The 15,638-nt window shown below is 38.4% G+C and overlaps 1 protein-coding gene across 6 annotated transcripts in view; it reads right to left on the bottom strand.

Moving 5' to 3' along the window:
* The window catches only part of PLCH2 (phospholipase C eta 2), a 555,068-nt gene that overhangs the window by 155,742 nt on the left and 383,688 nt on the right, over positions 1-15,638 (bottom strand). For all 6 annotated transcript variants that reach the window (XM_063436484.1, XM_063436487.1, XM_063436486.1 and 3 more), the window contains one exon: positions 3,864-4,010. In XM_063436484.1, coding sequence (XP_063292554.1) covers positions 3,864-4,010 — 147 coding nt within the window. The remainder of the gene's footprint in view (positions 1-3,863; positions 4,011-15,638) is intronic.

The following is a 15,638-nucleotide window of genomic DNA, read 5'->3' as shown; positions in this document are numbered from 1 at the left end:
AAAACCAAAATTGTCCCCCCAGTTAATTATTTTAATAGATGACCCACCATGTGGGCAAGGGGGACCTTTGCTAGGCCCTCCTTTATTAGATTTGGGAGTGGGTGTCTTTTTTACAACATATTGATGGGCTCACGAGAGGGTTAGGAAGTGGTACAAGTCAAGTCATACCTAAATTCAGTCTTTGTTCGTTCGTTTAAAATTTCTATTCATTCATTCATTCATTCATTCATTCATTCATCTTTTTGATGAATGAATAGCTAAAATTTCCGTCCGAATTTCAAACAATAGCGAATGCCCAATTTTACAATGATTTCTAGTGTGGGCAGATGAGGTATGTCCCGCAGGGCCTTCATCTGCCCACACAAAGATGGCGGCGCCCAGGACCTTGGTCCGGATACGAAAAAGATTGTTTTTTAAAAAGGAAAAATTAGGCGCGACTAGGAGGACAACAAAAAAAATGTAGTGGAGTTGGGAAAGGGGTTAAAAAAATGGATGAGGTCATGACAGTGCCACTTAAACACATTTTTGTTTTAATAGCCCTTTCAGGCTTGTTTTATTCCAGCCTGTATATGTTTTTATTTTGTTTGTTTACGGTTGTTTATACTTAATTATTCAGTGTAGATTGACAAATATTCATATCAAACCTATAGCACAATTTTCTATGTTGATATAAAAAAACACTATACAATTTATTCACACGTGATAGTAAAGATGGCTGCTCTCACATGCAGTAGAGAAACCCGGCCTTTGTTTGAAATAAATTGACAAATACAAACAAGCAATAGTACTTCGTCCCTAACAAAATAGATGAATTTCCCCTTAAAAGGGGCACCAAAATAAAGAATCAACACTAGATACATTGGCATCAATGTAGTGTAGCCCTGTAAACAACATTGTATAACCATTTCCTTAAAGCAAAACTATGGGGTAGAAATGTAAGCCAAGACTTTACAAAAGAACACAAAAAAAAATAAATGTTTTACCTGCAGTGATTTTTTTTAAACATCATTGCAGGTATAAGCCATTCATTATAATAGGTGCAGGGTTCTCTTGTACGCTTTGCAATCACTTACAGTAAACTTTGAAACCAGAAGCTTGGTCACTCATTCCCATAAGGGCATTATTACAACATTGTGTGAGGAGAGAGTTCAAGGTCTCTGTGACACAAGAGTAACTCATGATGATTCACACCTTAATGCAGTATAGACACACAAACACGATTGATTCCACTATGCTAGCAACATTGTTAGCAGCCACAACTCCCATGATGCTTTGCCTTGGTGCTCTCTGGGATCTAGCTGGAGATCAATAGCAGCTATAGAATTACCTGTTGGCTATCCTGGTGCAGACTAACTGTGATGAATATTAAAGGTGCATTTTAGGTACCATAACCACTCCAGTGTGCTGGAGTATGAAAAAAAAACTTCTTAAATAAATTGTGTATTTTTTCTGGTAAGATTTATTGGTTCTTGTGTCAACCTCATTTGTGCATCAACCATCTTTTTAGACGCATCCCATTTATTATTAATCACTATTTTATTTTTTTTTTATTTTTTTTATATCAAAAAAGGTTATTTTTTTCCATCTCTGCCAGTTCATTTTTGGAGTAATACGTTTTTCAGCATACAAATTGGCATGCCCTTATTAAAATTGACATATCTGACTAACCACGCTCTAAGCTTGCAAATGATAGAGAACTGCAGAGGTGCAAATGAGACACACAAGGCAAAATAATAAGAAAAAAAAATACTTTTTCAGAATAAGGTTGGAAGGCTTTAATGAAATTGAATTGAATTTTGAACACATAAAACAGATCACTTTTCAGAACACATATTTGAAGAACTTACAGGAACACTACTTGCACCCAGACTACTTATCATAATGAAGTGGTCTGAGTGCCAATTGCCCCTCATTGTAACCCAGCAACTTAAAACATTGCCATTCTCCAGGAACAGCAATGTTTCCTTTGCACGGTTAAATGACCACTCTAGTGCCAGGAAAACATACTCTTTGTCCTGGCACTAGAGTGCCCTGAGGGTGCCCCCACCCTCAGGGTCCCCCTCCTGCCCGGCTCTGGAAAAGGGGAAAAGGGATAAAACGTACTTTTTTCCAGCGCTGGGTGGGGAGATCTCTGCCTCCGATCCTCCTCCGTTCCCCCCCGTCGGCTGAATGCGCACGCGCGGCAAGAGCTGCGCGCGCATTCAGCTGGTCATATAGGAAAGCATTTACAATGCTTTCCTATGGACGCTTGCGTGCTCTCACTGTGATTTTCACAGTGAGAATCACGCAAGCGCCTCTAGCGGCTGTCAATGAGACAGCCACCAGAGGATTTGGGGGAAGGCTTAACCCATTAATAAACATAGCAGTTTCTCTGAAACTGCTATGTTTATAAAAAAAATGGGTTAACCCTAGCTGGACCTGGCACCCAGACCACTTCATTAAGCTGAAGTGGTCTGGGTGCCTAGAGTGGTCCTTTAATCTGCCTCTAATGGCAGCCATACTTGACGCGCTTATGCAAAATAGAGTAAAACCCTGCAATTTCAATCAGATGGTATCTGAGGGACTGATTGGCGCAGCGTGGCGTTTCGCTGCGCATGCGAACTAGCCTCCCAATGCTTTCCTATGGCTTCCCCGAGAATACTGGTGCTGGGAGGGAGAAAAGGTAAGTAAATTACAATTTTTAACCCTTGCAGCGTGAGCTTGGTCACCAAGTGCACTATACCAGAATAATAGAATACATATTTTTATTCCTAACGTTATAGTGTTCCTTTTAAAATGTCATAATGAGCTAACCTCCAACAGGAAGGGGAAGCAGTTTTCTGCAATTTACAATTTATTATCGCCTGTCAGATTATAGAAACCTTTACACACATTCAAGTATTTTACACGGGGAACTACAAACTACGAGAAACCTTTTTTCCCTATGTAGGTTTTGTGGTAGTCCACATTTGATATAGTGAAATGACCACAGCGGCCTCACTACTGATCTGTAGCATCACTACTATTACTGCATAATACTATATTAGTTATTGTTTATTATTATCTGCATTTATATAGCACCAACTTATTTCTCAGTGTTTGCTTAAAGGGACACTATAGTCACCCAGACCACTTCAGCTCAATGAAGTGGTCTGGGTGCCAGGTCCCTCAGGTTTCAACCCTTCAGATGCAAACATAGTTTCAGAGAAACTGCTATGTTTACATTTGGGGTTAATCCAACCTCTAGTGGCTGTCTTCCAGACAGCCACTAGAGGTGCATCTGTGACGCTGGAGGCATATTATGCCTCAATCGCGCAGAGCGTCCATAGGAAAGTATTGAGAAATGCTTTCCTATGGACACTTTGAATGCATGTGCAGGGCACTTGCCGCGCATGCGCATTCGGCTCCGCTGACGTCGGCAGAGGAAGCGGACGTTGGCGGGGGAGCCCGGCGCTGGAATAAGGTAAGCTGCTGAAGGGGTTTTAACCCATTCAGCGCCACAGGAAGGGGACCCTCAGGGTGGGGGAACCCTCAGGACACTATAGTGTCAGGAAAACCGCTTTGTTTTCCTGACACTATAGAGATCCTTTAATTCAGTTTATTAAATGCATATGATCTCCATTCTGCAGTGTTCATGACTTGGCCAATTTAACAATATCTCCAAAAGATAGTTCTTCTCAGACTATTACCCTTTTCAAACATGCTCTTTCCAAAATTGTGAAAAAAAAATGAAATAAAAAAATAAATAAAACACTTCTTTTAACATACCGAACACACCTCACTTTATGAACTAGAGACAAAAAAAAAACGCATAACCTCTCCTTCAAATTCCTTTTAAAATGATTTGTATCCACTTTTTTGATGTATCCACAGGGTCTACTTACTTTTTGCCTTTTCATTCTTTCTTGATGGCCTCCACCGTATACATGACTTATGCTCATCCAGGTAATAAAATCGAACTAAACCTTTGGAACTTCCCCGGAGTTTGATCATTTGGGTACCAGCTTGCATAGAACTCATACATCTTTCCACTAGTAGGAAAAAAAGAAAAAAAAAAAGAAAATAGAATCTCAGTTAGACATTTCTTACTAATGACAAAATTCAGAGATCAAAGCAATGCAAGAATGTCTGGATGTTTTATCAAAGGTCCAAAGAACAGTCTTACAAATTACCGAAACACCATGAACATCTGTAATAATCCATATTATTAGACAATATTAGAACGTGCAAGAACAAAAATTCACGTCGACAATGGTGTATACTTAACCCTTTTTTCCTATAGCATAAAAGTAAATTTCTCAGCGTATATTTCTAATTATCTACATACATAGAGACATATACACTGTAAAAAGCAAATTTTAATTCGGTCAGATTGAAGGCAACATTAATTAATGGCAAACAATAATTAATAGTATGCTGTATATCTCGTGAGTGTCCCAACCAATACCATTTTCAAAATTTTTGAGCATTTGAGTAAGACTTATTTATTGAAACATTTTAGTCCATACGGTTTTAAAGTAATCTTAAATTAGGCATCAGGACTTGATGTGGGTGAAATAAAATATATCTGAATATAAAATTACGGTATCGGTAGTATTGTTTGGTATTAATAGACTTTGCCGAGATTTATTCAAGAAAGATCTGCGCAATAAACAGTTTTTTTCTCCTGTGCAATTAATGTTGCTGTACATAGAAAATGGTCATTTGAATAAAATTTTACAAAAAATCTACGCAAACAAAACAGCCGTCTGAATTTGGATTTATCTTGTTCAGATATACCACTAGAACATCAGTGTTTCAGTGAAATGATATGTCTTTTTAACTATAGGAATACTTGCGCTGTTTGGGTCATAGTTGAATCAATAACCTTTGGAAGATGTCCTCCGGTTTGTAAAGGTGTATATGAAAGCAGTACTGGGAACTGGGGTAAGTTGAGGGGCAGTATATATAGTTAGTGATCTTTAGCATTACGATGAGCAAATTGGTTTAAAATGCCAAATGATCAGTCATCTAACTGACTCTCCTTGGGAAGATCAGTGAAGGTGTCTTGCAAGCTTATCACAAATTTAAATTTATTTTTACAATCTTTGGAGACGCTGAAAGCCTCTCTGTAGTCAGGGACAGGATTAAGGGGGATGTAACACTGAGAAATGAAAATGTCACACCGTGCTCTAATCGATGTGCTGTGAGAAAGGCTTGCTCTGTTCTCTGAATACATTTTAAAATACCCCCCTCGGATCTCCATTGCTTACTGAAATTGCTTATAATCCTCTTGCTACAGTATATCACATCTAAGCCGCAAACTTTGGGTAAATGGCATCCTATCCTTAAAAGGCAATGTGACAACATTTCTGTATCCAACCCAAATATAGTCCGTCCACAGACAACAGGTTTCAGGTATATATGGAATATTCCTTCTGGGATAAAGCATAATGGTTTCATTAAAACTATACCAAGAGTTGGCGACTCATGACATGGGCAACTCAGATAAAGTAGGATGATATATATGCAAAAGATTGAATACAAAGTAAAAATTAAAATGATACACGACCTCTCATATAAATGTTAAGAAATAGGCTTCACCCATCAGTCTTTTCCAACTGATTTTTCAGTGAGGTGTAAATATCACCATGTCCTGAAGTCAAATTCTTAATGTCTATTCCTTAGTATCTCTACTTAAAAAAAAAAAAAAAAAAAAAACTCCCTCCAGACAGCACAGTTCTAACCTTACTAGATACACTTATTGTGGCATATAACAACAGAAGTTAGTTTGACAGACAGTAATGGTCCTATCTGAAAGCTTTCAGTCCAAACAGGCATGTTACATGGTAAATAAAGAGGTGTCGAGCACACCAACAGAAGAAGAAGTGGTGCGTTTTCTACGCAATGGTTATTGCGGCACATGGGGTTGTGGGACTGGTGGAGTCATCAAATGAGACGATCAATAACTTTTCACGGACGATAACAGGAAGGAAGCACAGACCAGAAAAAAGGTGTGAAAATTGGTGGGGAGCTCTTCTAGAGAAAACTTAAAAAGCAACTTTTAGGGCTTTAATATCTATATACACACTTTAATGTAGGTTAAAGGGATACTCCAGGCACCCAGACCACTTCTGCCCATTGGGGTGCCAACTCACACTACTCTTAACCCGGCAAGTGTAATTATTGCAGTTTTTTTTTATAAACTGCAATAATTACCTTGCAGGGTTAACTCCACCTCTAGTGGCTGTCTACTAGACAGCCACTAGAGGGCACTTCCGTGTCCCTAGCACAGGAAACCTGTGCTAAAGCGTCGGGGACCTCCAGCGTCGCTCATTTCCGCTATAGGAAAGCATTGAAAAGCATTTTCAATGCTTTCCTATGGGGAGCTCTAAAGCGCATACGCGGCATTGTCGCGCATGCACATTAGGTCTCCGCGGCCGGTGGGCGGGATCAGTCTCGCCCACCGGCCGACACAATCACTGGGAGGAGTGGCGGCAGAGGAAGAAGCAGCGGCGAGGGACATCGTCGCTGCCCTGGTAAGTCACTGAAGTGGTTTTCACCCCTTCAGCAACCGGGGATTAGGGGGTGGGAGGGAGAGGGTTCCTGCAGTACCAAGAAAACAGATTGTTTTCCTGGCACTGGAGTATCCCTTTAAATAGGGAAAGTCCTGGTTAAACCAAGAGTGGAAACATAGCACTCCCTTAACAGCTACAGGTTCTATAGAGAGCACTTTCTCAGGACAAGACCTAAGGAAGCAGACCAAATGTTTTAGAACAGTGAATGGATCCTACAGTGTTTGACGAGCCAATCTGTCAAACAAGTTAATACTTTAAGGTAAGGAAGCATGCATCATATCTGGCTACCTGTATGGCAAGTGGGCTAGGTTATTAAATTCCATGCAGGCTATTCATGTGTGTAAGCTCCTGACAAAAAGGTCAATTCTATGAAGCACATATACCCTAAGAAACCATCAGGTATTATTTACAAGCCTAAAGCAGTTGAAGGTTTTTACAATTAAACTCTAAAATTCTTTATCACACTAGCTTCTAGATTTCATTTTTAACCACATTCTTTGAATCTCACACTTTACCTTGCCCACTGCATCTGCATTTTCACATCAAGCTGTCTAAACAAACAAAATAAAACAGAGTCGCTAGATCAAGGAGTAGGAGTATGTGGTAACAATCACACCGAATCAACTTGAGGCAACACGGATCTCCAGTGCAAAGACATTTTATGGAGCTTAATGAAGAATTAGCCATTGTAAATAGAAACAAAATAATCCTGGCAACTCCAATGCATCGGAGTGCCTGGACTATTTTTTTTTTTTTTTTTGCAGTCTAATATTTGGGGTTTGTGCTAGCCCCTGGCCTGGTAGCACCCATTTTTGCTAGTTTGTAGGAGTGCAGTTCCTTTTTCATTTTGTTGTTATATATTTAAAAAAAATTCCATGTCCGTTACAATACTGGTTCATCTCTCAAGAAGAAAGTGTATAAGTGGTTATGAAAAAACAAAAAACTAAAAGACTTGTGCAGGGTGGAAGCGAGATTGTTTTGGCCGAACCACTTTGTCTCAAAATAAAAAATGTGTGTATCTGTGTGTATGGTTGGTCTCGGTTCTACCTGTTCTGACAGGTAAAGGAAGATAGACTGTCATAATCCATTATAATAATTAATATTTGTGATAAGCACCAAGGTCTGATTAATATTTGTGAAATTTTAATAATATATAAGTTCACCATTTTGCGAATGTTAACGGAGGAAACAATTTGAATGGCGTGGGCACACTGTAAAAATATTTAATCAAATGCAAGAATAAGTCTAGGATTCTTTGATGAGTTCTGGCAACAAAATGGAAAAGATTCCACGATCTCTGTAAATATTCTCTGTTAAAAGAAATTGTGTGACAGGGCCAGTAGACATCCCTGCAACATGCAATGATTGTAAGTGGTAATGGTGTCTGCAGTGTTCCTTTAAAAATGAACAACTTCATAAACTAGTAGAGTGCCTTTAAAGGGACACCATCATTTCACAAATATGTACCTATTCATGTGAAAAATAGAATTAAATGTAAAATAAAACGTAGCCTCCATCTGTTTCTCCTTCTGATTTGCAATGTGCTAAATCTGATTTAATTTGCCAACTTCCTTTTCAGGTAATGGTGTTAAAAAACAAACAAACAAAAAACAGAGGATTGCAGGAGAAAAAATTGATTAGCAGAGATTATAAATAATTCCCATTATTTTATTCAATTACTGGAGTCGTGACAGTTCCATTTAAATGTAACTTTTTTTTTCTGATAAAAACAAAAATTGACCTTCTCTTTATTTAAAGTGACCACATACCTCTTTATGTATTAGTTATATATTGCAAATATGTTTTTGTGAAATCTGAAAAATAAATTCTAGAAACCCAGACGTTTCCTGGAACTGGGTAACTCCGTCTTGGATTCCTGTTAATCACAGTTAGAAATGCCCTTTTCTGACATTAAATATAGTTAAAAGATCACTATAGTGTCAGGAAAACAAAGTGCCCCCACCCTCATGGTCCCCCTCCTGTGGTGCTGAAAGGGTTAAAACCCCTTCAGCAGCTTACCTTTATCCAGTGCCAGGCTCCCTGGGCGCTGGTGACCTCTCTTCCCCCGCCGACGTCAGCTCCCGAGTGGAGCGAAATGCACATGCACGGCAATTCTCAATGCTTTCCTAAGGACGTTCTGCACGTTGGATGTAAATTTCGCATGCAGCGTCGCAGATGCGCCTCTAGCAGCTGTCAGGAAGACAGCCACTAGAGGTTGGATTAACCCCTAATGTAAACATAGCAGTTTCTCTGAAACTGGTATGTTTACATGTGAAGGGTTAAAACCTGAGGGACCTGGCACCCAGACCACTTCATTGAGCTGAAGTGGTCTGGGTAACTATATTGTCCCTTTAATGAAAGAGAAGAAAGATAAATCAGTTTTTTCTCTCATTCTCATTTGCATTCTGTGTCTTTGCTCTGCCTGGACTGTACCGGATTGTCATGTCACTTGCTATAGATTTTAGAAGAAAATGAGCATCGCATGAATAAAAGGTTAACACAAGTTATAAATGATGTTTTCAATGCCCTCTTGGTATAATTTCCAGAGAAATCTGCTTTAAGGTAACCGTCTTCGATTCACTAGAAAATTGTGAAGAACGTGATATCATTAGGGAGACAGAAGTTTTTCTACCTTAAATTAAACACGGCAATGGTTTAGTTCTATTAGACATTGTGGCTTATGATTGTTTAGGTGACATTTAAATGGCTCTGATGAGTGTTCTGTAATGAGGATCTCAAACTGTCACTGCATCAACAAAATCAGTAAAGCAAGAAGTAATAGACTCTGCCAAATTACACATACACTATAATTTTAGAACTCTATTTCAAAAAGAAAAAATAAGTCAAAGGGTTTACAAAGCTAAGACTCAGAGACAGAAACACACACACACACACACACACACACACACACACACACACACACACACACACACACTCAATGGTACTTGTTAGCATATAAAACACACTTGAAGTAAGTTTTAAACAAAGATACCTTATTATACATGTTAGTTTTAAATATTATTTTAAATTAAATATTGGGAAGATAACATAAACCATTGGACCATAGGTGTATAGTGCATCACTTTTACTAGCCTTTTTACTAGCCCCATTATGAGAAGTTACCAGTCTTTTGACTACATTATAGATGTTGAAGAAAGCCTAACTTAAACCAGATGTGTTTTACCTGCCAAGCACTGGTGGGGAAGTGGGAAAATAGCAGAACTGTAGGTGATAGTGGAGTGTGGTCCTTTAGGAGAAAGCAAGAGACAGTTTTGTGTAATAGATGTTACTCTGGGAGGCCATAAACTTTTCTGAAGATATGGGTTCTGAGGGACTTCTTAAATGATTGAAGACTAGGGGAGAGTCTGATAGGGGTAGGCAGGCAGTTCCAATGGAAAGGAACCACCTGTGAAAAGTCCTGCAAGCACTAGTTAGGGTGCGAGCAGAGGACAGGACAAGCTCACTAGCAGAGGGGAGAGTCCACGAAGGGACAGCCCTACAAATCAGTGATGAAATATAACAGGGGCTAGAGTTGTCTAGCCCTTAATAGGGAAGGGTTAGGATTTTGAATTGACACCTATAAGATAGAGGAAGGCAATGTAAGGATTGATACAGGGTCGAGGTGTGAGAAGAGCAACAGGAGAAAAGAATCACGCGCATGCACGCACACACACAAACCAATATTCAAAATTATTTCATTGGTTTCAAAATGAACAATGTAAAAACTTTAAAATGTCTAAAATGGTGTATGAGTATATGTGCTCAAAAAGCATGCAATATTCACATTACACACGAACGTTAATGAGGCATTACATAAATAAGTAATAATGAGATCTAGTTGTACACAATAGAACTATGCTAACATATTGCCATGGATGGGAAACCCTTGAAAACAAGATAATCCCATAATCAGTTTTATGTCTAGGACATTAAATCCATCCTTAAGGGGCCATTACCATGCACAGCATTGAAGATACACACTATGCTGTCTACACAATTACCTGTGTTCAGTGAGTTTCATCCATCACCTGAAAGACTCCAGTCACAACAATTGAGATCAGGGCTATGGGAACCGAACCCTAAACTACACACCTGGAGTTATTTTACCCAAAGTCCCTGCATTTGGGAGTGGGGATCTAGATAAAACATCCTTTCTCCAGATTATGTGCAACTGTGCTGACCCACAAAATGTTCAACTACACCCACTTAAAAAACAGAGTTACATCTTAAGCTTCTGGGAGGCCTGCCCCTTTAACCCACGACATCCTCTGTTTCCTTATTGAATATATACCCAAGTATAAGGGTTTTATAACTTCTAGTAAAGAAATAGTAAATACCTTTAGATACCCGATTCCCTAAATTATAAAGGATGAGTTTTCTCATAAAGCAAATTGAACAACTGTCTGGGGTGCTTTATTTGTATAAAAGCAGAGTGCGGTTAGATGAAAGAAGGGTTTTCATATTTACAATATTTTCCAGATCAAATATCACATCTTTATTCTAGAAGGCATCTTACAAAACGTGCAGCCCTCTAGCAAGCAGCATTGAAGCACCTCGAGAATGTAAGTCGACTTTCCCCATCCAAACATTTGGCCGAAGTTATCATTGACCGGCAGTAGTCATGCTTACCAGGGTACAGCGTTTAGAAAGAGAGTGATCACATTTCTTATATGTACGATTTATAGTTTTACGGTTTCAAGCCATTTTTACTACTTATATAAAGTATGCATTACAATCTATTTAAACATGTCACAATGGGATAAACTCCATAACAAAAATAAAATGTATAAACAAAATTCATGAAGAAATTTATATTTGACTTAAGTAAAATGTGATCATCGCTATAAAGAGAAGAATTACAACAAAAACAGAGAACATGAAAACTCTAAGAATGTACAACAGCTTAGAGAAACTCCGTAGCTTGCCCTTCGGTAAATCCCGCTCAGGTCTCACATTCGTTTTTACTCACTTGTATCATTAAAGAGAGAACTTATTCTGAAGCATATCAAACTGATCCCACCCGTAAGGGCAGTCCAGAACCGAAATGCCGAAAAGTTCTCTCTGCATGAGAGATACAGCAACCCCAAACGATCATTTAGACCGTCTTTTGGCTTTGTCAGCCAGGTGTAGCTGACACCCCTTTAGTCACAGTGAGCACGGGTCCATATCTGTATTACCATTTTAAATTGGGGAGAGCCAAATCAATACATTGCAACAAAAAGAGAGACTTTGAGAACGGACAAAAGCTTACACTAAACATCTCTGCAATTTTTTTTTCAATCACAATTAGATATCTTTCCTGTAAATCTTATCAAACTACTGTTCACATACACATTTTAGACTGTGTTCTGTCATTGTCAAACTCTTGTGTTCTCACTGGCAGAAGACACATGATATATTTATACATAGCCTTCTGGACTTTAAAAAAACATCTACAAGGTAGCAGCAAGACCACTGGAAAAAAAAAAGTCACTTTGCCTGCCATTCATTGTGGAACTGCATGTACGGAGGGTGAATTTATTTTCAGAAGTTGTGTTTTCATACTCAAAAATTATGGCAGCGCTGGGGACCTGAATGTGGGCAACACTGCACGGTTCAGTCACTCATCTGCAGACCTGCTGTGGAGCAAAACAAGAGCCAACACAAAGAATACCAAAAAGTTAGAAGCCAAAGGAGGGGGGGGGGAACCGATATCCATCACTAAAGGGGCAAAGGCAGAGAATGACACTATGATTGTGAATTGGCCGGATGTACGTTACATTTAGATAGGCTGTGGACTTTTATTTATACATCTTCAGTTTAAAAAATACAAATATATATAGTAGTTTTCCTCTATAAGTCCACTCTTTATGTCTGCTCCCTCCAGTGTCTCCCACCATAAATACTGGTACATGATGCCATATATATATATCAGGTGTCTGGCAGTTGTCAGCTTTCTAAACCAAGGCATTCCCAAATGAACTACAATTCCCAAAAAGAAAAAAACCTTGCTATGACCATAAAGCAATGCTTCTGAGAAAACTCAAGGGTGCTATAGCAAGAGAAGTGTTCATCGTCCGTTTGATTTAATGCTGGAAGTAAAAAGCACAGCCTCTAAATCAGTCGGCAGGATTCCTTAAGTCGATTCCTGGTTTGGTTAGAGCTCACTGCAGACGGCGCAAAGCCTAGAAACTTCAAATGCAAGCTACGTTATAAATTTTTTTAAGTTTAACGCGATTATATAAATACTATTAAAGTGTTAATATATGTTTTAAGAGTATCTGTGTCAAAGTAGCAACTCCCTGATTGTGGTTCAAGTACTAGTCTCCAAGGGAACCATTGCACATCCAAAACATAGATAGCCTTGAATCACCTGTATTTTAAGCAGCTATTTCCATTATTACATCCAATTAAGAAGAAGATTACTGACTGGTAGGCTGACAAATTGGACAATTAGTTCAAAAGATTTATCCTGAACACCTGTCCAGTTTACTTGAAGACCACACAATTATAGTGAACCCTCAGAGATGTCCCATGTACAGAGATAAACCTGAATAAATAGAACATCTCATCGGAATATGCGTTAGATTATCTGCACTGCATTCTACCTAATGCGTTGAATTTCTAGAGAAAGAGGTCATCCCTCGAGAACACGTGAACCTTCAGCTGGCTCGTAATGGGTACAGCTTTACCGAAAACTTGCTTTTAGCGCTAAGTGAATTTAAAATAATTTGGTCTTTGCCGAAAAGAACTGCAGAACATTAAGTGAATATCAAACGCGCAAAGAAATAATTGCTTCACTTTAATTTAGTAGCACGAGGAATGCTAATGGTTCTGAATAGTTAAGCAATCTTTGTTTTAGATCTTTCCCCAGCGCACAGCGGAATATTATGTAAAAACAAAACTGTAAGCCAAGAGACGCAGTGTCGCAGTCTCTGCCTTTGAAACCAGGGGTGAACCAGCCAACTATAGTTTATGGGTCTTGTTTGAGACCTTAAGCTAATATAACAGAAGTTTTTACCCAGATCATAGCAACAGCCAGAAGAACAATACGATTTTCAGAGGTCTGGGTTGCTGTAGTAACAAGAGAGAGGGGTGAGAAGGTAACTTATTAAAGAATAAAATATTCTCTGAGAAGAGCACGCGTTTCCGACAAAGGTTTTAAATGGTTCAATATTAGAAACCAAAATAACAGGTCATCACGCACACATTAGAGAAGATGCACACTGCAAATCTTGAGCAGAGTTTTTTTACCCCATGGAATAAAAAGTTCTAAAAGATCAATCTGACTTTGAGAAGAAGAAACAAATCCGGAAAGTGAAAGAGCAGGTTTCAATTTAATCTTCTAAATATGGGTTTTAAAATGAAACAAGCCTAAAGTAAAAAAAAAAAAAAAAAAAAAATCAACATTTTCCAACACCTTACTAACAAAAAGCCTGAATACATGTTAGCTGATGCCAATATATTTATAAAAATGTGCTAAAAAATTAAAGTAATAAAAAGCAATAAATACCTATAAAACTCCTAAGATTGCAGCAAATTCTGCAGCAGACAAATTCATCTCAGACCAGGAAGGAGAGTTTCAATTCAGGTCTATGTAGGAGGCTTATCCAATTCAGAATTGCATGGGATTTGCTGAAATGCTTAAAGAGGCTCTGTCATTGTCTGGAGCAGGGGTCCTCAAACTCCGGCCCCCCAGATGTTGCTGAAATACAACTCCCATGATTCTCTGGCTATCTATCTATGTCATTCAAAGAATCATGGGAGTTGTAGTTTGGCAACATCTGGGGGGCCGGAGTTTGAGGACCCCTGGTCTGGAGTCTCTGCATATTATGCAAAACCCTCAGATGGTGACCACTCTGCTTACAGTGGTGAAAAGCTTTGCTCACCTGAAACTTTCACTTTTAGCAGTAGTTTAAAATATGCTAATAAGCAGCACGTGGGAACTATTCAGTTAATAAAAAGAAATAATTCATAATATCGTGAGTGAAAACGAAAGTTTTTTTTGTGGTTTGTGTTTTTTTTTTTTTATTCATCATTGAATCTGAAATCCTTACAGGCACAGTAAGTAATGTAATCAACACCAGACTCAGTGACGGTTTTGCCCTTCTCTGATCATAAACCTGAGAATATTACGGATTCATGAAATCATTTATTCTTTACTACGGAGCAATAGGGTACTCTTTAACAAGAGAGTCTCACAGTGAAATTTCACAATGCCCATTACAGGAAACTATTTGTATGTATTAGAATGTTTACATTTAATTGTAAAAGCACCTTCCAGAGAATATTTGCTCCATCACAAAAAGCAATCATACCTAATATTTACTAGAAATAGCAAAGAGGTCCAGGCACTCCAACAACTTCAGGCAAATTTATTAGAACCGAAGGTACTCTGCAACGTTTTGACTCACAAATGGGTCTTTGTTAAGCTTGACGAAGACCCATTTGTGAGTCGAAACATTGCAATGTACCTTCTGTTATAATAAATTTGCCTGAAGTTGTTGGAGTGCCTGGACCTCTTTTGTATTTCTTGTATCTACATTTGATGGGATTGTGCTGGCCCATGGTCCAGTTTAGCACCCTTGGCTTTTTTGCAGGTTGAGATTGGTTCCTATGGATATATTGCAATATATTATTTTTACGGTCAGTACAGATATATGGGGATTCAGTATATATTGTGCTTTGCAGTATGAACTTATATTATCCATGCAAAGAGGTAAAACATATTTGCATGTATTTACACCTCTGTTTTGAGACAATAAGTTACCACTCACAAAGCAGGTCTCCTGTAACACTGCACATTCAACGTGGTGACATTCCTAAATTGACTTTATTATTTGCCATTAAACAAAACAGTTAGATTCATATGTAATAAATCAATCTCGGATTACAAAGTTTTCCTGTTATGTTCACAATTGTCATAACAGTATAAAAGTACGTCCGATAAATCAAAATAATCTTTTTCCATATTTCTTCTAACAACCATTGTTTTTCCCACAGCAATAATAGATTTCTGCGGGATATCTTCTACACTTTCAAAAATATTTTGAGACATTTTTTCATTTCCTTTCATACTTCTGATTTAATCTAAAAGGCACCCAGATATTACTTTGCTCCGTT

This window comes from Pelobates fuscus, chromosome 11, assembly GCF_036172605.1.
Source record: "Pelobates fuscus isolate aPelFus1 chromosome 11, aPelFus1.pri, whole genome shotgun sequence".
Classification (NCBI taxonomy): domain Eukaryota; kingdom Metazoa; phylum Chordata; class Amphibia; order Anura; family Pelobatidae; genus Pelobates; species Pelobates fuscus.
This window is presented reverse-complemented; position numbering and strand designations above follow the sequence as displayed.